This window comes from Bos indicus x Bos taurus, chromosome 23 (assembly GCF_003369695.1).
Source record: "Bos indicus x Bos taurus breed Angus x Brahman F1 hybrid chromosome 23, Bos_hybrid_MaternalHap_v2.0, whole genome shotgun sequence".
In the NCBI taxonomy this organism is placed as follows: Eukaryota; Metazoa; Chordata; class Mammalia; order Artiodactyla; family Bovidae; genus Bos; species Bos indicus x Bos taurus.
In genome coordinates this window covers 14,286,610-14,311,111 of record NC_040098.1, presented here as the reverse complement: position 1 = coordinate 14,311,111, position 24,502 = coordinate 14,286,610, and the positions used below count along the sequence as shown (strand labels likewise).

General features: G+C 52.4%; 1 protein-coding gene across 6 annotated transcripts in view; it reads left to right on the top strand.

The window, feature by feature from the left end:
- KIF6 (kinesin family member 6) overlaps positions 1–24,502 on the top strand; it is a 422,193-nt gene that overhangs the window by 391,884 nt on the left and 5,807 nt on the right. For 3 of the 6 annotated variants that reach the window (XM_027524812.1, XM_027524811.1, XM_027524809.1), the window contains exons 17-21: positions 7,958–8,042; positions 9,209–9,344; positions 12,256–12,356; positions 20,615–20,704; positions 22,894–23,000. In XM_027524812.1, coding sequence (XP_027380613.1) covers positions 7,958–8,042; positions 9,209–9,344; positions 12,256–12,356; positions 20,615–20,704; positions 22,894–23,000 — 519 coding nt within the window. The remainder of the gene's footprint in view (positions 1–7,957; positions 8,043–9,208; positions 9,345–12,255; positions 12,357–20,614; positions 20,705–22,893; positions 23,001–24,502) is intronic. The other 3 variants (XM_027524813.1, XM_027524810.1, XM_027524814.1) reach the window with 2 other exon arrangements.

Here is a 24,502-nt window from a genome sequence, read left to right as displayed (position 1 = left end):
AATACTCTTTTGGAATTCTGAGCCTGGGAACCACAAATCTTAGAGAAAACAAAAAGCCAGACCATCATCAATTTATTCAGCAGATTTGACTGAGCACCTAGTATGATCCAGACCAGGAATTCCAGGGTATGGAGAGGAACCGCTAATGGAGACAACTGCCTGGACCCTTGAGGATCAGGCAGCTCAGTGGTTTTCAGATGGGCTCTGTGGGACCCCACAAGGGTGAGAGAACCCAGGGTACAAATGGCAGCACCCCCAGATTTTCACGTGGATCAACCAAAACAACTTCTATTTCCCTTCTTACCACTAAGCCTTTGTTTGGGGAAAAAAAAAAAAAAAGTTCTGTAGCTTTCAAGAACCTTTCTCCCTCACAGCGGTAGAGGCTGGAAGCTGGAGATCACGGTCAGGTGCTGGTGAGGGCCCTCTCCTGGGCACAGACTGCTGGCTTCTCATTGTGCCCTCGCATAGTGGAAAGATCAAGCTAGATCTCGGGTCTCTTCTTAGAAAGGCACTAATCTCATTCATGAGGGCCCCACCCTCATGACCAAATTACCTCCCAAAGGCCCCACCTGCAGATATCATCAAGTTAGGGCTTCGATTTCAGCATGTGAACTTGGAACGGGGAGGGGGCGGAGAGGACACATTCCATTGGTAGCAATCAAACACAGAAGACAAAATCCTAACCCCTCAACCTCATGTGCTGGATTAAAATGTACCATGGCCATCTACTCCACCTGTCCTTGTGCTTGGCCAGTCTCAGCCAGGAAAGGTCTCGGTGTGTGGTAGGTCCTACTCTATTGCCAGTGTAGTGGAGCTGCTTGAGATCCTCCCATTTCCCCCAAAGAAACCAATGATGAATTTGGGGAAATCGGGGTTGTCTGTGCTCAGATACAAATGATAGGTGCTGTGTATTCCATATAACCAAGAAGAAGCTCTAAGTGGTGCTTTGAAAATACTGGTGTTGGGCTTCCCTGATGGCTCAGTGGTTAAGAATCCACCTGCCAATGCAGGAGATGCTGGGTCCACTGTGATGGATTTTAGGGATCCCGAAAACCTGAGTTTTAGGGATGCCAAGCTTCCTGCTAATGTCTCTCTAAAAAGCCACCAAGATTGAGGCATGTGGTCACCACTGGTCGGTGAGGCTAAAGTGACAGTGGGTAGAATTGCCAAGGGACTCAGGCCCAGAGAGAAACCCTGGGTTCAGAACTGTGGGCATTTCTGAAGAGTGAGGCAGCCTCCGTGGACTGGATGCAGGAAGGAGCAGCCTCTGCACAGACCTGCCCCAGGCAGAGTGGGGGATCCCAGGGGCCTCAGAAAGAGGGTCATTGTGCCAGGCTCTGGGTGGTGCAACCAGAGAATGCTGAGGAGAAAGTGGAGGTACAGTTGGGGTCCCAGCAGGAAGGACTGTGGAGAGACAGGAGGAGGAAAGAGCTCCAGTTTGAGCAGAGGTGGTCGTGGTCAGGAAGTGAATGAGGAGACCAGACACACCTTCCTGTGAACACAGGGTGCTTCTGGGGTCCCCCTTGTACTGCTTGTCAGTCCACACTGACCCTCTGTGCAGGCTGCATCCTCCTCCAAGAATGCAGTGAGGGGAGCAATGTGGAAGGAGAGAAGCCCCCATCCCAGCGGCCAGATTGTGGCAGAGAGGCCCAAAGTGGACTCAGAGCGAGTGACTGGGGCAGGAAGGGATGTGGCCGGCCTTCAGGCACAGAGCAGGGTCCGTGCTTCAAACAGGCGAATGGAAGGATCGTGATTGTACTATTGACCATATGAAGGGAATGACAACCCATTCCAGTTTTCTGGCCTGGAGAATCCCATGGACAGAGGAGCCTGACAGGCTACAGTCCCTGGGGTTTCAAAGAGTCAGACATGACTGAGTGACTGACACTTTCACTCTCACTATGGCCATCTGTGCTCTTGGAAATCACCCCATTCTCCCTGTGGGGAAGATGGTGGTGAGTCGGGGCCAGAGAAATGATCCACCACAGCCCTGGGTCTGCAGGGTATTCATCACACCCCTGAGTCTGAGCCAGCCACGGGCAGCAATGGCGTTACGCAAAATCAGCACCAAGACGGACAGCAGCGCCGAGTGCCCGGCAGCCTGTGATCACTCCAGTTGGCGATTCACTTGAGCCATTAAACAGGAAATGGTCTGATGGGGAAGCCAGAGTCTTTGCCTCTGAGCTGCTGACCGTCGTGGTCATTGAGCCTACTGACAACATCCATCTTCGGGAGAATAGACATGCTGACTTCTGAAAGGGGATGGAACTGGGCAACCTGGGTTCTGTGAGACAGTCTAGCCCAAGGAGGCCTAGAGTGGGTATTTGGGAAGCAGACCCTGAGTCAGCTGAGGCCACCCGCCAGAATGCTTCCGTGGCTCTGATGTCTCATCTGCCATGGGAGAGCCACATAATTCACAGCCTCCTCCACAGAAGGCCCTGGCCTTGCTCCCTGGAAGCCCACAGGGCCCCTTTCGGTTGTTCAGTTCAGTCGCTAGTCGTGTCCAACTCTTTGCAACCCCATGGACTGCAGCATGCCAGGCCTCCCTCTCCATCACCAGCTCCAGGAGCTTACTCAAACTCATGTCCATCAAGTCAGTGATGTTATCCAACCATCTCATGCTCTATTGTCCCCTTCTCTTCCCGCCTTCCATCTTTTCCAGCATCAGGGTCTTTTCAAATGAGTCAGCTCTTCACATCAAGTGGCCAAAGTATTGGAGTATCAGCTTCAGCATCAGTCCTTCCTGTGAATATTCAGGACTGATTTCCTTTAGGATGGACTGGTTGGATCTCCTTGCAATCCAAGGGACTTACGGTTGTACCTAGCTGGAAATGTCAATCCTGCCTTCATTGAGACTCCTAGCAGACAGTTAAGGAGATAAGCAGGCTGGCTCGGAGTGTTCTGGGGGCTGACCTCAGGCGCCCCAGTGGGTAATTACTCAGTGGGTAATGTGGATGAGACCGTTCCTCACACCCAGCAGGTGAGCTGCAAATGCCAAGTGGGATCAGGGTGCAGGCAGTGGGTTTGGTTAGGAAAGGGCAGTCCACACAGGCCAGCACACAGGGGAGAGACTGAGGCTTTCTCTCAGCCCCCGAGCCCCACATCAAAAAGGCATTCGCACAAAAAAGAGCATCACTTGCAAATACCAAGGGCGAGTCAATACCGACTTCAGTGATCTGCCCTGTGGCAGCCTTCACTGTGCAGGTCACTTGCAGAGGAAGAAGCACCAGCTTTGAAGTCAGGCAGAGCAGGGTCCTGACTCCGGCTCTTTTTACCAGTGGTGTGAACCCAGGGAAGGTCACTACCCATGTCAGAACTCAGTTTCCCGGTCTGTGATGGGAGTTACTACAGGAGAGCCACAGAGAGCCACATGTTCAGATTTTATCCTCCGCCGGCAAGGGCCAAGTGCAGGCGGCTCCAGCCCCACAGAGACCGTGACTTCTTGCTGCAAAGCCCCGAGTCCTTTTGCCCCACAGTGGCTTCCAGAGGTCTGGAAGGTGGGCAGGGGGTAAATTGCTATTCAGGCACCCGGAGAGCATCTTACCTGAACCCTCTGCAGGTCTGGCATCCTCGGTGACTCCCACATGAAGTACTTGTATTGAAACTGGATGTAGAGCCTTGAGCGGTTTCTTTTTTTTTTTAAGATTTTTTTTTTAAGACTCTTTTGCTGTGGACAGTTTTTAAAGTCTTTATTGAATTTGTTACAATACTGTTTCTGTTTTATGTTTTTGGTTTTTTGGCCACAAGGCATGTGGGGTCTTAGCTCCCTGATGAGGGATTGAACCCACACGCCCTGCATTGGAAGGTGAAATCTTAACCGCCGGCCTGCCAGAGAAGTCCCTTGAGCAGTTTCTTAATAAAGGGTGAGCGTCGAATCACAGGGGCATCTGCTGTCAAATCCTAATGCTGTGTGTCTGGGGTTGGGCCCAAAGGTCTCTTGCTTTTACAAGCTCCTTAGGTGCTTCTCAGGTTCACCCCCGGTAAAGAGTCCATGAACAAAAGAAATGAGATTCACACATTTCAGACATGGACTGACTAGGAGAGTTGTGTGTGTGTGTGTGTGTGTGTGTGTGTGTGTAGGGTGCAGGGAGGTGGTGTTTCCAGTGCCCCCAAAATCACGCCAGGTGTAAGCAGACCCGTGGGAGGCTGGCCTTCCCCACCAGCGCCCCTCTTGTCTTACGCTGCTGATTCCCGAACACCTGACTCATCAGAGGAAGGGTCACCCCAGAACGGCGTGGGCCCCGCTTGAAGTTCCAGTTACTCTTTGAGGCTTGGGGGATTCCTCCGTATGTGACATTCAGACCCACAGCCGCTGGAATTAAGCCCTCCTTCTTCGCTTGTGTGTTGTTTGGGGGCCGGCTGCCCACAGTGTGACCTCCTGGGCCCCTCAGGGCTGTGACCTCCTGTGCTCCCAGCCAGGGGCCCGCGCTTGAAAGGAGGTGACTGTCAGGTGACCGGAGGCCCTGTCCTGGCCACAGGCCCAGTGGGCACGGAGACCCACGAAGCCCAACTGCCCTTTACTTGCTCCCTCTGCCTCTGTTCCTGCTCAGCCGCTTTGTCTGGTTCCCATTGAGCTCCCAGCCCCTCTTTCTCTTGAGAGACGTCTGATAAGCCAAGCCTCAGGAAGCAGCAGAAGTAGCCAGGGGCCGTCTCCTGGTGGGGTTACAATGCATTTCACTCAGCAAACATCACTTTGGCAGAGAGGCCCCTTTGGTTGCCATGGCAACGTGGATGGCTTGTGTCTTGGGGGTACGCTGTGCCCTCATTCTGGCTGCCCAAGTCCCCGAGTCCCAGGTTTCTTTCCCAGATCCTTTCACCACCCTGGCGCCACCTCACATTAACTATTCTGTTTGCAACAGCTTTGTCTTAACTGGCAAATCAACTACTTGGCTTGGCCATCAAAGGAACAGATCACGCCATTCCCTCTCCTCAGCAGCCCCCAGCCTCTCAGTTCTCACAAAGCCAATGTCCCCACCAGGCCCTTTGAGGTCCAGCATGATCTCACCTCAGGTGGCTCAGCTTGTAAAGAATCTACCTGCAATGCGGGAGACCTGGGTTCAACCCCTGGGTTTGGAAGATCCCCCTGGAGAAGGAAAAGGCTACCCACTCCAGTATTCAGGCCTAGAGAATTCCATGGACTGTATAGTCCATGGGGTCCAGAAGAGTCGGACGCAACCTAGTGACTTTCACACTTTCACTTCCCCCAGAGCAGGGTCTTCACTGCGTCCCTCAGGGAGTTCCTTGGTCTGGGTCGAAAAGTGTTAAAAGGAAGCAGAAGAGTCACAGCTTTTTTTTTTTTTTAACAGAGATGCATGTGCCCATTGCTGAAACTGTTAGGAAAGGAAATATTCACATTTCAAGTCCCATCGTTATCAGCTTGGCATTGAGGTACTTCCTGACTTTTCCCAGAGAGGACAGGGCCCATGAGCACTGTGGGCACTGAGGGCACCCTGGACGTGGAACCTGAACAAAGAGCAGAGGGGCCAGTCCCTGCCCTCGGGGCCTTGGCTGCCTGGGTCTGGGGGACCCACGGCGACTAGGACGGGCAGTCTGGGCCATTAGGGCCACTAAGATGCACCGGCTTAGCACAGACTTCCTCTGGGAGGTCTCTGGGGTGAGACGCTTGCTCAGCCAGTTAACAAGTGACAGGTGACCCTTGAAACAAGGGAGAGACAAACAGATGCCCGGCAGATAAAGAACAGAATCCCAATCCACTTAGCATATTTGTCGGTGAGTTAGATAGCAACATGGAGAAGGCAATGGCACTCCACTCCAGCACTCTTGCCTGGAAAATCCCATGGATAGAGGAGCCTGGTGGGCTGCAGTCCATGGGGTCGCAAAGAGCGACTTCCCTTTCACTTTTCACTTTCATGCATTGGAGAAGGAAATGGCAACCCACTCCAGTGTTCTTGCCTGGAGAATCCCAGGGACGGGGGAGCCTGGTGGGCTGACGTCTATGGGGTCGCACAGAGTCGGACACAACTGAAGCGACTTAGCAGCAGCAGCAGCAGTAGATAGCAACATAAAAAGCAACCAAAAGGGGAAGAATAGAGGCATGCCAGAATGAGGACCCCTCGGCAGACTAAACCCCTGATGAATGGGAAATGTTGCGTTTGGGATCCAAAGGACAGTCGCAGTGAAACAGAATGCATTTTGACAACCACTCAAAAATAAGAATGCGTGTCAACTGACTACAAGATTAATAGAAGACAGTGACAAACTGACATGACCATGACAATGTCCATACTGCTGAAATACAAAAGCCGTGCTGGATGTTGCCTGGCATAAGCATTTAGCTCTTTAGAACCAGAGAAACTGGGTTCAAATCCCAGCCCTACCGCTTGTTAGCTGAGTGACTTTGAGTTAGTTACTGATCTCTCTGAGCCTCAGACTCTTAACTTAAATGAGCTGGTAATGCCTCTCCTGCTGGGTTATTTTGAGAATTAGCAATAGTAAATAGAGCACCTAGCCCAGTGCCTAGTAGGACTTGGTAGGATCTGGAATAAAGGAGACGCTCAGTAATGATCATTGCTTGTAATTCACCTCCCATAGAAATATCGAACATGAATTTTTCAAAGCTAGGAAAACTGTCCTCTACCCTGCCTCTCCTGGGCCTGTCTGGAATGTGATGTCCAGATGCAGACTCCATACTTATGATCAGTTAGAAGGTCACCATGTCATGAGCCCTAAGATGAGGGAATTGGGCGGAGTCAGCCTGAGAATAAAGCTCCAGACGGATGTGACAGTTTGTTGTGGTGGTTGCTGTTAAAATATTTTAAAGACTCTTCAGATTAAGGAGGACATACTGTGCTGCTCCAAAGGTCCAAAGTAGAGGTGAAAAGAAGTTAGTGCAGCAGGTCTCAGCTCCAATTAAGAGGAAACAGAAAGAAAAAAAAAAAGAGGAAACAGAGCTGCCCTCAATGAATTGTGCTCTCATGCAAAGCAGTGAGCCCAATGCTTGGCAATACCACAACAGAAAGCAGTTGACCACCCTCAAAAACGTCATCAAAGCAATTTCTGATTCCAAAGCCTTTGCAGCTAAACAAACCTGGATTTAGAGCCAAGCTCCTCTAGTTAGCTGTGTGACCTCTTTGAACCTCCATGCCCTTATCTGTAAAGTGGGAGCAATTGTCTGAACATGTCCATTTAGTGCCCGGCCCATGGTAGAGTGTCCCCTCCAAGGAGCAGAAAGTGGGGCTGCATGACTTCTAAGATGCCTTCTGAGTAAGACATGCCGTATAACCACCAAAAGCCTCCTGGAAGGATAGACAGATCCCAACCACCGGGCTATGGAAAGACAGGCTCCAGACAAGCCCAGTAGCACCCAGAGCAGGCAACCAGCAGCAGCGGCTGGCATGTCTGGGTTGCAGCCCTCACCTAGGACTTGCGAGGGGTCCTGTCACGCTGCCCACAGGACAGGGCATATGAGCGTGGTTCTCAGCCCAGGTGCGCGTTGGGTTAATCAGGCTTAGAAGCAATGCTTTAGGGGAAGTCAGAAGTGGGGCACATGGTTTGAGGCTGGAGAATTCGGCACCTTAGGTGGTGCAAAGTTAGATGTGAGCCGTTTTAGTGATGCCTTCGTGGTTTACAAAGGGCTCTGTATCAAAAGAGGGGGGAATGCTCTTTTGCATCTTCGCTGATGACTCAAGGAATGAGGGAACCCCATGGGGAAAGGACTGATAGTGACATAAGGAAGAATTGCCTTCCAGTGACAGGCTTTGGACTGTGGGTTTATGTCCAAAGCATGATCACAGAAGCCTCCTCGGGGGCCTTTCGGCCGAGCAAAGGCTGCCACCCAGAGGAGGCGAGTGAAGCAAGCTCCCATCCAGAACCCCTACGGGGACTCACAGGGTCTCCTCTCACATTGGGAGGCACGATGACTCTGTCATCTGCTCTAAACATCACACTTTCCCTTTCTTCCTCGCTGGAGTGAGCTATCAGCATCTCCCTTCTCCAGGTATCTCAGAAAACATCCCCGTGCCCTCGATGCCAGACCAGCTGGAAGAGAAGTTGCGATCACAGCTGGAGGAAGAGAAGAGAAGGTGCCCTTTCCTTTCGCCGCACACACCCTGATCCCTGCCCCCCACCCCAACCACAACCCCTTCCCCTAGAGGACCCTCGGGACCACCTGGAGCTGTGGGGCAGGGCAGGGGGCCACCACCCCCGACCCCGCCAACCCAGGCCTGCAGCTCCTCTGAGAAGTGGGTCCTAAATTAGCTGGAGGAGGCGCCACCTTTAAGCAGGCAGTTGTGAGGTACAGGAAGCCAGCCGTGGCAGGGTGAGGCTGGAGTGGAAATGGAAGGCCCAGCCAGGCTCCAGAGCCAGGATCCCTGACTTGGGCAGGAAGAGCTGGTCGCCATCTGCACCCTCTGCAGCCTCTGCAGCCTGGGACCCGGGCTGCAGCCCTGGAAGCAGCTAGTCTTGTCTGCTGCTGCCCTCTAGGGGAGCCCCGGAGTATGACCACGGAGGGCCTCCACCTCGCTGCTCTTCTGAGGCTGGGTACCTGCAGGGTGACGGAGAACATCAGACCCTCCTGCAGCCACTGAGGGCCCCAGAATGATTTAACCTGCAGAGCGAGGAGCTTCAAGCATAAACAGTCCTGTGGTCCTTACTGATACAAACATCTCGGTTCATTTCTTCATTTAGGCATTCAGCAGAGAGGTTGGCTATCTCTTCTGCCCTGGAAAAATTTGCTTGCGGGAAACCAAACAAGAAACTTTCCTTGCTCGCAGCGGGCAATGATGTCATTGCCACCCAAGCCACCCACCCCTGAGCTGGCTAGGAATGTACCCCAAGTGGGTCACATGTCACCCTGCCCTCATCCCTGGATGGCCTGGGTTCAAACCCTGACCCCTGTGTTTATTAGCTCTGTGTTAAGGGCCAAGTTCCTTAACCTCTCCATGTTTCAGGTTCCAGACCTGTGAAGGGGAGATGGTTATAATAGCACCTTCCTCCTAGGGTGGTGAAGAGGATTGAATGAGTCTGTAGACAGCAAGTGGCTAGAGCAACACCTGCCCCTCAGTGCCCAGTAATGATAGCCAGCCTTCTAGGGGAGCCCATGGCCTGCTAGACAGAAATGCCCGGCTCTGGGCTCACACACCAGCACAGTGCTCTGGCCTCGGGCACCACGGCCGTTCTGCCGGGCTTCTGAGGCTCGCCCTGGTCTCTCGAACCCTCCCTCCCTCCCCCTTCTCTGATTCCACTGTAGATACAAAACTATGTTCGCACGCCTGAAGGCCCTGAAGGTGGAGATAGAGCATTTGCAGCTGCTCATGGACAAAGCCAAGGTGAAGCTGCAGAAAGAGTTTGAAGCCTGGTGGGCCAAGGAGGCAACCAGCTTGCAGGTACTGGCCGCTGTGCCGCTCGCTGCCCCAGAGTCCGCCCTCCTCTTGTGGCCTGGGGACTGGCAGGCAGCCAGGGAGGGGCAGGACATGCAGCCCTCCCCTGGGGGGGTGGGTGCAGAGGGAAAAGAATGGGGGGCCTTGACCCACACCAAACGCACTCTCAGCCCCTGCCTCCTGAAGTGAGTGTTCAGTAGTAATAAGGAACGTGAGTGGTCCGATGCCTCACTGTTCCCAGGGAAAGGTGGAGGTGGAGTGTGCACAGCTCCCCAAGAGCCGAGGGATTTGCCACCGTTGCTTCCTGTGATGGAGTGACAACACTTGATTGTTCTTTATTACAGTTATATATACATATTTTTTATATATGTTATAAACATAGACGTGAGGTAAAATTACATAATCCCACCACTTAAGGATAATCGATATAACATGTTGGATTATATTATTTTATACTTTTATGCATATACATCCACATGCTTTTATAAAAATAGAATCATACTAGTCTTTTTTTAAGAAAGAAATCTTCCTTCTTTTTAAATATGAATTTATTTATTTGGCTGTGCCGGGTCGTAATTGTGACCCGAGGGGTCTTGGTTGCTGCGCACAGACCCTCCAGTTGTGCTGCACAGGTTCAGTAGCTGTAGCGCGTGGGTTTAGTTTCTCCATGGCACGTGGGTTCTTAGTTCCCCGGCCAGGGATCGAACCCGTGTCCCCTGCACTGCAAGGCGGATTCTTAACCACTGGACCACCAGGGAAGTGTCCATATTAGTCTCTGAGTATTACAAATGCCTTTGTTTTTCCCTCGTTGTCCAGCCTGCCACCTCTTCCATGTTATTATTCTATGACATCATTCCAAGGCCCTCGCTGTTCAAGCATATGGATCTGTTTTAATATATTTTATCTCCTATTGTTTAATGTCTAGGTTGTTTGGGGACTGGTTCCCTGGAAATGTATTTGAAGAAACGTTTTTGCATATTTCCTAGGCAAATTCCTAGAAGTACTCTATGATGTCATAAGGGCTAGAATAACCTGTTAAGAAACGTTAGTACAAACCCCCAGTTCCCAGCGCCCTCCTGTGACCTCCCCTCAGGTGTGTGCAACAAAGGAGATGACAGACACATAATCCTGCCTCTCGTGGGCCTGGCAGAACCCTTCGAGGCCATCTCACAGGCTGCTCACTTCATTTTAAGGATGAGGAAGCTGAGAGGCACGGAAGATATTTTCCCAAAGACACAACCAAGCCATAACCCGTATGTTACTGCCACCTGTGACCAGACAATGCAGAAGCCTATTTGGATAAAATTAAATACACACAATGACAAATAAAACCAATGAGATGGAAGTACAGTTATCGCAATATTTTAGCAGCAAATTTATGGTGTAATAATATGTATAGTGTTTTACAAATGCACAAATTAATAAGATCTGGGGGAGTGCTCCATACTTACCAAAATTTCAAAGTAGAACACGTAGAACAAAGATATTTCAAGACTTCTGCACCAACTGTAACGTGATCTGAAAACAACCGTGATCTCTACTGGTTACAGAGTCACTGGTGCCGCCCATACTCCTGTGGCTTCCTGTGGTTTGTTTCGACATTTAATCACTGAAAGAAATGTTAAATTTCAGGTGGAAGTTGGGAAGGATAAAGACGTCCCTGGTTCCCGGTCACACTCACAGCACCCCTTGGGTTCTGTCTGTTCTCCAGTTAGGAGGCCTCCCTCGTGAGGTCATCAGTGGGTGAGGCCGTTAGCCCCTGCCCGTGCCCACGGGCATCTGGCCGCAGGAGAGTTGTGTAGGTCATTCTGTGTGACCCAGGAAGAGTCCCGTCGAGGCTGCTGGCTTCAGATCGTTTATTACTCGCGTGGACAGTGAAAGCCAGGGTAGCCAAGGTGTCACTGCGTGGGCCTTCCACCCTGCAGCATGTCCCAGAAGCAGAAGGGACCAGGTGACCACAGCAGGGGCAATGGGTCACGTGTAGCTGGGGAGTCAGCTCCATGCAGCCACGACACCATTTCATAGCCTGAGGAGGAAGCCTGAGTGGAATGGGCAGAAAGCCATAAGCCTCATCAGAAGGCGGGAGGTGATGAGAAGCTGCCCCTTGACGGTCTCCAAAGGAGACAGCGAGGCACAGGGGGAGTGGCCTGGCAGCAGCTGCTCACCACCCTCCTGTTCTGGGAAAATCGGGGTGGCGGCGGGGGGGCGGTGGGGGGGGCGTTCTGCTAGGACTCGGGTCAGCTGAGGTTTAATTGCTGCTCCAGAGACCCATGTGGAGACGTACAAGGTCTCTGGGACCCTGGCCCGGCTGCCCCCACATACGGTGCTGAGCGCGTCACCCCTGACTCTACCAGCATCTCTTTGGGACGAGGGAAGGCAAAGCTGAAAGGACTTCTGGAGCACTGTCAGATCACACTGTAGACACATCTTTTCTTAACTTCAGAAAGTAATACAGGCTCTGTGCCCCAGAGCCCAGAAGCCACAGCTCTTGAAGCCCTCGTGCCCTAGATAGAGCCTGTGGTACGCAACAAGAGAAGCCACCGCAGTGAGAAGCCTGTGCGCCGCAGCTAGAGAAAAAGCCCGAGCAGTAAAGAAGATGCAGCACAGCCAAAAATAAAGAAATAAATTTTTTAAATTGTATTTTTTAAAAAAAGTAATGCAGGCTCAATTTGGAGAACTCAGAAAACAGAGAAAAGCACACAGAATGACTCAAACATCACCCCTTAGCCTGCTATCCAGAGAGAATGTTTCCACGCCCATCAGCATGGTGCATGGCTACATCCAGATCTATTTTTTCCCATACATGTTGTATATTCCAACTTTCATAGCTAGTTCTTTCCCCTTGAGAAATACATCAAAGACCGTTTCCCACGTCACTGGATTCACATTTATACTGTGAAACTTTCTCCCGGACCAGCAGGTAAACTCCCCAGCAGTGACTCCATCGAATCACATGAAGCCCTTTCCCCAGATGTCAGAAGCCCAGCATGAAAGGTCCCAGCCTCTCTCTAACAAAAGGTAAGGGGAGAACCCTGCAACAGGTTGGGGTGCCCTACCTCTCTCGCCCAACCCAGTCTTGATGCTCTAAAAGTCCCTCTGTAGGCTGCGTGATCCAGGAAAATGAGTGACCTGTACTGTTAAATTAGTTGAAGATGCTTAAGCCGGTGGCTCTCACTAAGGCTTGTGGGAGAACCTCCCCACCCCCAGCCCTGTCCCTCTGGCTCTGACAGCCAGGGGACCTGCTGCCACAGCGACAAGAAGAACAACTTAGCCAGACTGTGGGTGCGGTCCCACCTGGGGGTAGGAAGGAACGACTGGCAGAGGGGAGAAGGAGGGGTGACCTGGGGTGGGGGGGCTGTTGGTGGAAGGCAGTGGGGAGTCGGCCTGCCATGACCCAGGAAGCTCTGGCAGATGACTGTGCCCTTGCCCAGGCTCAGGAGGGGGCGCAGAGCAGCTGGTGGAGCCAATGACACCTGCCTCGTGCAGCCTCCATCCCTCAGACAGGCCGGCTAGCGTCGTGGCCAGGCCAGTGGGAGCGGGGCCTCGACCTCCACCACCAGGGCCTGATCCTTGACAGGAACCGAGCTCTTGCACTGGAATGTGAAATAGAGCTTTTTAAAGAGGGTAGGAATGGGGTTGCCAGACAGTGTCCTCTACATGATGCTGTGATGAGAACAGCCCTTTGCCTCCTGGTCTTCTTTTCAAAAACCCGTAATGCCCATTGAATCATGAGGAAAAGGTCAGACAAATCCCAGTTGAGGGGCATTCAACAAAATACCTGCCCAAGGGCATCAACGGCAAGAAAATTCTGAGAAACCATCACAGACAAGAGGAGCCCGAGGAGATATGATGGTCAAATGGAGTGTGCTGTCCTGGATGGGACTGGATAAGAAAAATTCAGAAAATCCAAATAACAAGAGGACTATAGTTAATAACAGTGTATCAGCATTGCAACAAACGTGCCTCGCTTAAATGTGAGATTATATAAGGGAAACGGGAAGTGGGGTACGTGGGAACTCTCTGTACTAGCTTTGCAACTTCTCTTTAAATCTAAACCTACACGGGCCTTCCCTGGTGGTCCAGTGGTTAAGACACCAGGCTTCTATACGTCAGGGGAATGGGTTCAAGACCCCATGTTTAGGGAACTAAGATACCACATGCTGAGTGGTGTGGCCAAAAAATTTTCAAATTTTTAAAAAATTTAAACCTGTTCTTAAAGCAGCCAACCAATGAGCCGTCCACCACCTCGCTGATATTTTCCCTGGACTTCTTCACACCCCCTAAGCTGGTCCTCAGGGCCAGCACTTCGGCTTGTATTCCAGCTTTAAGAAACATGGGCCGATGTGAGTTCTTAGGCCCCAGGCTAATAGCCGGCAGGGTGTGTTCTCCTTGGCTACCCTGGTGTTTTAAAAGGCAGTTTAGATCCCACAATAGAAAAAAAAATTGAGAAGTTTGACCTTATAAATATGAAAAAATGCTGCTGTATGAAAGACACTGTTAAGAGAATGAAAAGATAAATTACAGACTGGGAGAAAATGTTTGAAATATATATATGTGTATGCTGCTGCTGCTGCTAAGTCACTTCAGTCATGTCCGACTCTGTGCGACCCCATAGACGGCAGCCCACCAGGCTCCCCCGTCCCTGGGATTCTCCAGGCAAGAACACTGGAGTGGGTTGCTATTTCCTTCTCCAATGCATGAAAGTGAAAAGTGAAAGGGAAGTCGCTCAGTCGTGTCTGACTCTTAGCGACCCCATGGACTGCAGCCTACCAGGCTCCTCCGTCCATGGGATTTTCCAGGCAAGAGTGCTGGAGTGGGGTGCCCTTGCCTTCTCTGATATATGTGTATATATATATATATATATATAAAAATGTCAGCAAAAGATCTGAACAGCCACTCACCAAAGAAGATATACAGATGGCAAATAAGTGTATGACAGGATGCATCACAGATCATTGCCAATTACAATTAAAGCAAGAACCAGATATCACTGCACACCTATGGGAATGGCTAGAATAAAATGTATGAAACAGATACCACCAAATGCTGGTGAGGATGTGGAGAAACGGCAACATCACTCATCGCTGTGATGCTCTGAATTCTGAGATTAACAAGAGGTGTGGCCAAAAACAAAACAAAAAAAAGCAATGGAAAGAGCTGCAGTTTCAGCCCTACTCCAGGCTCCATGTAGAGCAGCACTTTGTCCTTCCCGCTCCCCCCGCCTCCTCTCTCCTGCTCACTGCTTCCCTCCCTTCTTCCCCTTCCTTCCCTCCCTTTCTCGCTTTCCCTAACCTCCCCCATCCTACATTCTTTTTCTCCCTTTTCTCGTCTTCCTCCCAATGCTTCTCCCCCTCCTCCCTCTCCACCCAGGCAACTCTCTGTTGCTTGTCCGTGTGTCCACCCACTGCCAGCTCCTCTAAGAGAGTGCCCACCCTGGACTGGGTCTAAGACCCGGCCACTGGGCAGACCTCTTAGGATCTCCTTGGGAAACACTGTTAGAACCCTCCCCCATCATCTGCCTTGTCTGAGAAGAATGGCCCATCTGGCCTTGGCCTTCCAGGATATTCCTTGGGTATCCCAAGTTTAGGGCTTCCCAGGTAGCACAAGTGGTAAAGAACCCAGCTGCCAGTGCAGGAGAGGTAAGAGACAGAGGTTCGATCCCTGGGTGGGGAAGATCCCGTGAAGGACGGCATGGCAACCCACTCCAGTATTCTTGCCTGGAGAATCCCATAGACAGAGGAGCCTGGCAGAGTACAGTCCATGGGGTCGCAAGGAGTCAGACACTACTGAAGCGACTGAGTGTGCACACACCCATCCCAAATTAAAGTGATCCCTGGGTGTGCTTACCATAGATCCTAAACCTTGAGGTTCAGAACCTTGGATCTCGAAGGTGCCCATCAGCTCACCATGGGTTACCTGCAAGGAGTCCCCTCAGTTTAAACTTTCACCCAGGGTGCTCTCCTGAGCTACCGGCCCTCGGGCAAGCCAGCATTCCCCTTTGGGATGCCCTTGTCTCATCCGTAAGCTGCGCCCGGGTCCCTCTGTCACTATCCTTCCACAAACAGACGAGTGTCCCAGCTTTCAGTGTTGAAAGCTGCCACAGCGGGAGAGCGGGAGTCCAGCTGCTGGTCTCCCCTGAGCCCCAGAGAGGCTGCTCCTCCCAATGGACCCTCCGCAGCCCAGGGGCTGGTCCTCTGCTTCTTAGGCTCTGAGAGAAGCCTGACTTCATCCCTTCCCCAGGGACGTTTAGGGCCTATGGGCCAATCACACTAAATTCACAGCACTCTGATGGGCAACCCAGGAGGCCTAATCATTATTAATAATACTAATTAATCCTTATGAAGAAAGAGATAATCAGTTCTGATGGCTGGCATGCTGTCTCTCCAAGAAGGCACGTCTGCGTGAGAAATGAATTCACTGTCGAAGGCTAGAGGGTCAGGAGAGAGGACAAAGGTCACTGCGGTATGACCCTGAGGGTTCAGAGGCTGTGGCATCCTGGAAGGCTCCCAAAGCCTCAGGACTGGAGGAGTCCTTCCCCTCCACCCACCCCCATGTCCCCCACCCTATAGCCCCCCACCCCTGTCCTAGAGCTACGGCCTCCATACTGCATCATCCTCCTGCATGAGCTGCTGGAGGTAACAGGCTGGGCGGTTGGGCCCCCACAGAGGGTACTAGATGCTCCCTCTGCCCTGGTGTGGTCATGCCCTCTGCCCTGCCAGCTCCAGCTCCGCTCTCTTCCGCCCGCTCCCAACTCTCAGCAGCTGGCACCTGTGAGCATTCTCCAGCATCTCATCCTGGAAACCGTTGAGTTCCTGAGCCATTTGCATGCCAATGGCTGGATCTTGCAAGACTTGCTACAGTCTCCAAACTGACCTCAGACTGGTGTCATTGCAGCACCTGCAGGATGGAAAGCCCTTTCTCCCTCCCGTGTTGAGGCTGTACCCCAGACACTGTTCAAAAGGAGCTCTGGAAGCCAGCCTCTGTTCTCTAAAGAAAGGCGTGCAGAGCCTGCCACCTTGCGGCCACCTCTGGTCCTGCAGCAGCCCTGGCCAAACAGCACAGATGCCCCGCTCTCTCAGAGTCAGTGCAGAGTCTCTGAGATGCTGGGGGTGAAAAAAAATCCTAGGCTCTGTTTCCTTTCCTGTTTGTAGGACCCACAGTCCTGAGCCAGTAGAAGTAGGCCCAGGGTAAGAGACCCTGCCGCTGGCTGAGACGGGAGAAGGCAGAAGGCTGGAGCTGGGGAGGAAGCGGTGCTCACAGCTGGAACAGCAGCTTGTCGGGCCCATGGAGAGCCTGGGACTGATGACATGGGCTGGGCAAAGCCAGAGGCCCTGTCTCTAACCCTACTGCCATTCGTCCTGCGAGTCCCCACTGGGAAAAGGAGGGCTCTGGCCAGGTGACTCTGCAGGCCTCCTTCTGCTCTGACTCTGGTCTAGGCAGGACATCATAAAGCAAGGGAGGGGATCTCTCACGTCACTGCCATTCTGGACGGCTTATCTCTTCACCTCCTTGGGGTGCTGCTGGTTTCCACTGTCTCCCAACTGGGGTCCAAGGCAAGGAGCCCGCATCCATTAAACGTGCAAAGCTGCGTCTGCAGAGCTGCTAGCTCTGACTCCTGACTCAGGGAGCACAGAGCCGGTCAACCAGGGCCACCCAGGGTCATCCACGCAGCCAGGAACAAGCTGTGTGTCTCATGTGTGTCCTTAGAATGCCGGAGTTGAGTCTGGTTAATAAAGCAAGTGGTTGGGACTCCACCTGCCAAGCAGAAGACACTGGTTTGATCCCTGGTCCGGGAAGATCCCATGTGCTGCGGGGCAACTAAGCCCATGTGCCGCAACTACTGAGCCCGTAGTCTAGAGCCCAGGAACCATGACTACTGACCGAGCCCTCCTGCCTAGAGCTGAGTGCTCCATAGCAAAGAAGCCACTGCGATGAGAAGCCTGCGTACCACAACTGGAGAGGAGCCCCCGCTCACCCCAACTGGAGAAAGCCCACACACAGCAACGAAGGCCCAGCACAGCCAAAAGTAAAAATAAAGCTCAAGTTCTGAAGCTTCACGGAGTTGTGATTAAATCCAGATACTGCCACTTACGAGCTGGGGAACTTTTAGAATCTCTTTAACCTTCCTAAGCCTCAGCTTTTCTCAACTATATAATGGGGATGAGGAGGCTATCGAGAGGATTAAGTGGGGTGATGTTTGCCAAGCGCCCTCCCAGGACCTGTGTGAGGCCAGTGTCTGTAAGTGACAGCTGTGATCACTGTTGTCTTTGTTCGGCTTCCACAGCAGGTGCATGCAATGCTCTGACAATGAGAATTAACGTGTAAACATCTATTATAGACTGAATGTTCGTGCCCCCGCCAAATTCATATCGAACGCTAATCCCCAGTGAGATGGTATTAAGAGATGGGGCCTTTGGGAGGTAATTTGGTCATGAGGGTGAGGCCCTCAAAAACGGGATTATTCCTTGTAAGGGGAGTCCAGGGACTTCCTGCTGGTCCGGTGCTTAGGACTTGGCCTTCCAACACAGGCTGCGTGGGTTCGACCCCTCGTCAGGGAGCTAGGATCCCAAATGCCTTGCGGCCCAGAAACCCAAAAATAAAGCAGAAACACTATTGTAACCAATAAAGACTTTTAAATTGGTCCACATCCAAAAAAAGAAAAATCTTAAAAAGAAAAACGTTCAGAGAACTAGCTCTCTCTCTTTCTACCCCGAGAGAGCACAAGAAGAAGTCAGCAGTCTGAAACCCAGATGAAGGCCCTCACCAGAACACAACCATGCCAGCACCTGACCTCGGATGCGCAGCCCCAAAGCCAAGAGAAATGATGAATTTCCATTGTTTACGAGCCATTCGGTCTATGGTCCTTTGCTATAGCAGCCCAAACTGACTCTGTCAGAAATTAGTACAAGACGTAGGGTGTTACCATAACCAATACCTAGAAATGTAGCAGCAGCTTTGGAAGCGAGTCATGAGTAGAAGCTTGGAAGAGTTTGGAAGCTCGTGCTGTAAGACACTAAGATCATCATGAATGGACTTTTAAAAGCAGTTCCGGCAAGGGCTCAGAAAGGAAACAGGAGGGACTTTGCTGGTGGTCCAGTGGTTAAGAATCTGCCTTCCAATGCAGGGGATGTGGGTTCGATCCCTGGTCTGGGAACTAAGATTCCCCATGCTGCGGGGCAACTAAGCCCGAGCACCCAAATGAAGATGGAGTGCAGCCAAGGGGAGAAAAAAAAAAAAAAATAGGAAGGAAGAAAGGAAGACAAGAAAGAGGAGAGCTGAGGAGAACATGTCCATTTTCTGAAAGAATAAAAAAATAACCATGTAGAGAATGTTAGAAATATGGAGGTAAAGACCATTCTGGTGAGGTCTCAGAAACGAGGAGCATGCTACTGGACACTGAAGAAAAGGTGATCTTGTTCTAAAGTGGCAAAGAACTTGACTGAACTACACTCATGTTCTGGCCCTTTGCAGAAGGAGTAATTTGCAAGTGACAAAACCAGATGTTTAGCTGAGGAGATTTCTAAGCAAAGAGTTGCAGGAGAGGCCCCGGCCCTTCCTGACTGCTGAGATCAACATTCAAGAAGAGAGAAATGATTTGAGAATTATTAAGCAAAAAGGAACTCGAATGTAGAGATTTGGAAAATTCTCAGTCTATTCATATTGCAAAAACCGAGGAAATGTTTCAGAAGAGAACGCTGGGAGACTAGTGTGGGTGTGGATCGCAGGCTTCATCAGCCTTCCTAGAGGGAAAACTGTGAGACTGAACTGAAGGGGAGGAGATGAGAGGAAGAAAGGAAGGCTGGTGGACCTCTCAGATCTCACAGGATGGGACTATAGAGCTAATCCGATGTGAATGGGCAGTAGCCTTTAGGTCAAGGCAAGAATGACCACAGAGGCAATTCACAGATCACCACAACTGCCTCATCTGTTTCAAAAGTGGGTGTGGGGGTGCATAGCCTTGCTTTCAACAAGCCAGACAGCCTCTGCCCAAAGATGTGGAGGTGGGGCCGCTCAGCAGAACCATGAGGGACCTCCACCCATGGGTCCAGAAGACAGGACCTTCACCCCTAGTGGGTCTGGGGGGTAGAGCATCAAGCCAAAGAGGGTCCAGACCTTTCAAACCTTAAGATCCCATGAAGTTTGCATTGTAGGCTTCGGGTTTGCTTGGGACCTTCACTCCCTTCCTCTCTCCTATTTCTCCCTTTTGGAATGGAAAAGGTGAAATGGGTGGAAATGTCTGTCTTCTGCTTTGTCCCATCATTGCATTTTGGAAGCACATACCTTGTCAGGTCTCACAGGTTCACAGCCAACAAGGGATTTTTGCCTTAGGATGGATCCTTCTTTGAGTCTCACCCACATCTGATTGAGATGATACCTCAGTGGATGAGGTTTAGCGTTGATGCTGGGGGCTGGTGGAGTGAAACGAATGTATTTTACATGAGAAGGACATAAATTGGGGGGAGTGGGGTCAGGGGCAGAATGTTATAAACTGTATGTGTCCTCCAAAAACTCGTAAGTTGACATCTGACCTCCAAAGTGATAGTATTTGGAGATGAGTCTTTAGGTCATGAAAGCGGGGCCCTCATAAAGAGGATTTGTGCCCTGATAAAAAGAGGCCAGAGAGCTCACTCTCTCTACCATGTGAGGACACAAGAATTTGGCAGCCTTGACCTGACCTTGCAGATCCCTTGACCTCAGAACTCCAGCTCCAGAACAGTGAGAAATAAATTCCTGTAGTTGAAGCCATCCCATTCATGGCATTCTGTTATAGCAGCTTGAACGGACTGATCATCATCCATAACAGAGGAGTCTTGGCATCTGTCATAGTCAGGTTGGGCCGCCATAAGAGAAACTATAGACTAGGCAGCTTAGACAACAGGAATTTGTTTACTTCTCACAGTTCTGAAGGCTGGGAAGTCCCAGGCGAAGGTCCAGAGGGATCAGCTCCTGTTGAGAACCTCCTTCTGCTTTGCAGATGGCTGTCTCCTCTGAGTCCTCACACAGCAGAGGGACAGCTCTGATTTCTTTCTCTTCCTCTTCTTATAAGGCCACCAGTCCTATGCTGGGGACTCCACACTCATGATCTCATCCAAACAAGTTACCTTACAAGGCCCCCACCTCCAGATACCATCACGCTGGGGAATCGATTCCCACATATGAGTTTTCAGGAGGCACAAACTCTCAATCAATCCATACAGCTCCTAACTATAAACTCTAGATTTCTCCTCTGCAAACCTCCTTCCACACATTTGTCTCCTGTTGATCTGTCTTTATAGTGATGTGTACGCCAGGAAGATCCTGCCCTCACCTGGCCCCCTCCTGCACAGCCAGGAGCAGAGCAGCCCTGGTGCCCCCATGGAGAACAGGTCTGTGGTCTTCTTCCCCCTCTGACTCCTGCAACAGCACTGCCATGGGTGCAGCGGGCTGAAACCACCAGTCGGCTTCTCTCAGCCCCAGCAGCCCCTCAGTGCAGTGGCTTCACAGACGGAGCCCAGGGCAGGCCTCCACCTTGGCACCCCAGGAATTCCCTGGAATCTCTCACAGATGCCAACTCCCAGAGCTGAGGAAGTGTCCCCAGAGTCACTGGGGCCCCGTGCAGGCAGAGTTGCTTCACATGCGTGCGTGCATGCTAAGTCGCTTCAGTCATGTCTGACTCTTTGCGACCCCATGGACTGTAGCCCGCCAGGCTCCTCCGTCCATGGAATTCTCCACGCAAGAATACTGGTGTGGGTTGCCATGCCCTCCTCCAAGGGATCTTGCCAACCCAGGGATCAAACCCACATCTCTATGTCTCCTGCACTGGCGGACGGGTTCTTTACCACTAGCGCCACCTGGGGAGCCTGAGTTGCTTCACATGCATCTGTGCTAAGTCGCTTCAGTCGTGTCCGACTCTTAGTGACCCCATGGACTGTAGCCTGCCCGGCTCCTCTGTCCATAGGGTTCTCCAGGCAAGAATAACAGAGTGGATTGCCATGCCCTCCTCTGGGGGATCTTCAAGGGCTTGAACCTACGTCTCTTATGTCTCCTGCCCTGGCAGGTGGCTTCTTTAGCAGTAGCACCACCCAGGAAGCCCATGTGTCCTTGTAAATTGATGTACCTGGGGCCACTAAAGGAACAGGAGCCAGGCCAGGGGCAGTTCCATGTAGCCCACCAGCCCCACGCACAGTCCCCAGGTGGGAAGGGGTGGAGTGGATAGGCCTGGCCTCAGGCTGAGCAAAGCCAATGCGGCCCCTACCCCCAGTGCGTGTCTCCAGTGCCCTCTGACTAGACTACCCGTGAGCCCTGCTTCACCCGGCAGGCCCTGCTCTTCTCCACAGGCTGCCCAGGGGTGAATTCCACCCACCACCACCCCCCACTCCACCCCTACACCCCCACTCTGGACGGAAGGCACAACTGCAGAGCTGCCCCCGCCTCCCTGCCCCAGCCCTGCTCTAGCTCTTCTCGCTGAGCTGCAGTCAGAATGCCAAATATTGCATGACGTGATAAGCAACCCTCTGTTACATATAATCCTCCCCACCTTCTAAGGGAGTGGATACTGTCCATGCCCTGTGGAGTGACGGGTGTGAGGACGGATGCTTGCCAGAGCCAGGAGAGCACCTCGTTTGAATTTCTCAAGGAGGATTTTACGTCTAGGGGTTGCATGGAAAATGAGAAGGGAGAGGATCCTTGCATCTCTCCCTTTTTAAAGGGGAAAAGAAATCTCACTTCTTCCAAATCTCATTGGCCACAATCTAGTCACCTGACCACACATAGCTGCAAAGAAGGCTGGGAAATGTAGTATTCTGAATGTGGCAACTTGCTGGGCTAAATAGTGTATGGTTCTGTTTTTAAGGAGAGAAGGGGAAAGAGTTACCTCTGTCTCAGGAGCAACTAGCTAAGGGCTAGCTAAGCAGCTCCTCCAGGGCCGAGATCATTGTCAGGCCCAAGGCAGGGAGGCCAGGGGGCAACTGGAACAACAGGGAGCTGAGGAAGCAGGAAGCTTCTGCAGGTTCCCAAAGCCTCGGGCAGGGCCTTGCACTCACCTCCTGTGGGGGTGGGGGTGGGGGTGCAGTGGGGTCATGTCCTAGAGGATACAACACCTAAGCCAGGGGCTGAGGAAGGCAGGCCCACCCTAGAATGGGCTTGGTTTGTGTCAGTTAGAGGTTGGGCAGAGAGGTGGGGGTGAGAGGATGGAGGAGGTGATGAAAGCTCGTGCAGCCGTGTGAAGGTCTGGGGACGGAGCAGCCCAGAAGGAGGAGACGGCAAAGCGAAGGGCCAGAGGCCGGGAGGAGCCTGGTCTATCAGAGAAACAGGGTGGCTGGAGTGCAGTGAGCAGCATAGATCACACAGGAAGGGGTCCAAATTTCATCCCAAGGCTGATGAGAAGCCACGCAGGGTTTGAGCCAAAAGACCAGGTGCCACGTGCCTCGCGTGGGTGCAGGCGGCTTGCTGCACAGGCTGCAGAGAAGCGGGGGTGAGAGCGGATCCAGCCATGAGCAAGGAAAAGTGCCCTGGAAAGGTGAATCCCAGGGCCAAAGGTCAAGCATGGTAAAGTGTGGTGTGTCATTGTCCCCAGCATCCCAGAGAGGCCAGTGTCGTCCGTCCCTCTCACAGGGGACAGCCAGACGGACTCCGACATCCTGGCCTTCATCAAGGCCAGACATAACATCCTGCAGAGGACAGGTAAGAGGCCCTTCCCCGGCAGCTCCTCCAGGGCCCAGGTCATGGTCAGGCCCTAGGTTGGTGGCGGTGGGGGAGCGCGGTGTGGAGAAAGCTGGAACAACAGGGAGCTGAGGAAATAGGAAGCTTCCGCAGGTTCCCAAAGCCTCGGGCAGGGCCTCGGGTCACCTCCTGCATTGCCACCGCTGCCTCCTCCTGGAGACAGCCCCAGAAGGCAGCCTCGGACACACCGAGACGGGCCAAGGGGGTGGCCGGCCCAGGGGCCCCTGCCTGCGCCTCTTGGCAAAGAGTCCCTGCATCCCCAGTCTTTAGGATGATGTCTGGTCGCCTGTCCCCAGAGCCAGCTCCCCTCCGTCTGCCCGCTCCAAACAGGAAGGGCTGACTGATGGCTTGGAGCTCGTTCAACATCCAGGTCGAAATCTTACTCTTCTGTTGGAGCCTGGTTCTTGCCAGCAAGTTGTAGGTGTGAACACCACTTGAAGGCCCAGGCCCGAGGACATGGGAACAGTCAGAGAAGAAATATGCAGTGTGTCAGGAGCTGGAAGAGAAAGAGAAGGCCCAGCCTGGCCTCCGTCACTGGCCTCCCCCGCTTCCTCATGGCCCCTGCCCTCCTGCGTGGACAGAACTTCTTCCCTCTCCCTGGAGACCTGTGGGACCAGCCTCCATCCAGGGCCCCTGACCCCAGCCCTCCTTTTAGTCTTAGCCTCATCTCAGTAATCCAAAGGCTACTCGTCTGGCTTAGCGTCGCTTTCACATGACCACAAGGCACCAGACGGGTTAGGGTTAGGGTTAGGGTTAGAAAAATTTGGATTCAGATTGAGTACTCTCCAAGCCACGCCCCCCCTCCCCCACCCCCCCACTCATCCCCCAAATACTCTAATGATACGTATCAGACACAGAGCAATACCAGACAGCCAGTCGGTAAATGAGCACTGTGTTTATTAGACATCTTCTGTATGCCGGGCACTGTACCAGTGCTGGGGCCATATCAGTGAACAAGACTGAAGCCCTTGACAGGCTGGAAGGAAGGAGAGAGACTGTGAACACATCCCAGAGACATAAGATCATCCTCGGTGCCAACGAGAGCTCTGAAGTAGCTGGAATACGTGATGCATAGAGATCCCCAGAGAGATGCTTTTATCTGGGAGGGGGGAAGGGGGAGACTCAAAACTGAGGCCTGAGAGTGAGGATGATGCAGCCTCGTGGCTCTGGGGGCCAGGGTTCCACTCACTCTGGGAGGAGCAGCAGGGGGCCGGCCCAGAGGGGAAGGACTCAGCATGGTCACAGGGTAGGACAGAGGCTAGCACAGCTGGGGTGGGGGACCAAGCCAGGGAGGAGAGCAGGATCCCACAGGCCTCCTGGGCTTGGCTTCCACTCCAGGAGCGAGTGGTGGGAACTCAGGGAAGAATTGAAACCATAGCGTGATGTCGTCTGACCAGTGGTTTGGAAAGCTCACTCCGGCCACAGAGTGTCGTGCAGGCCACGGAGGACCAGGAGCCAGTGGT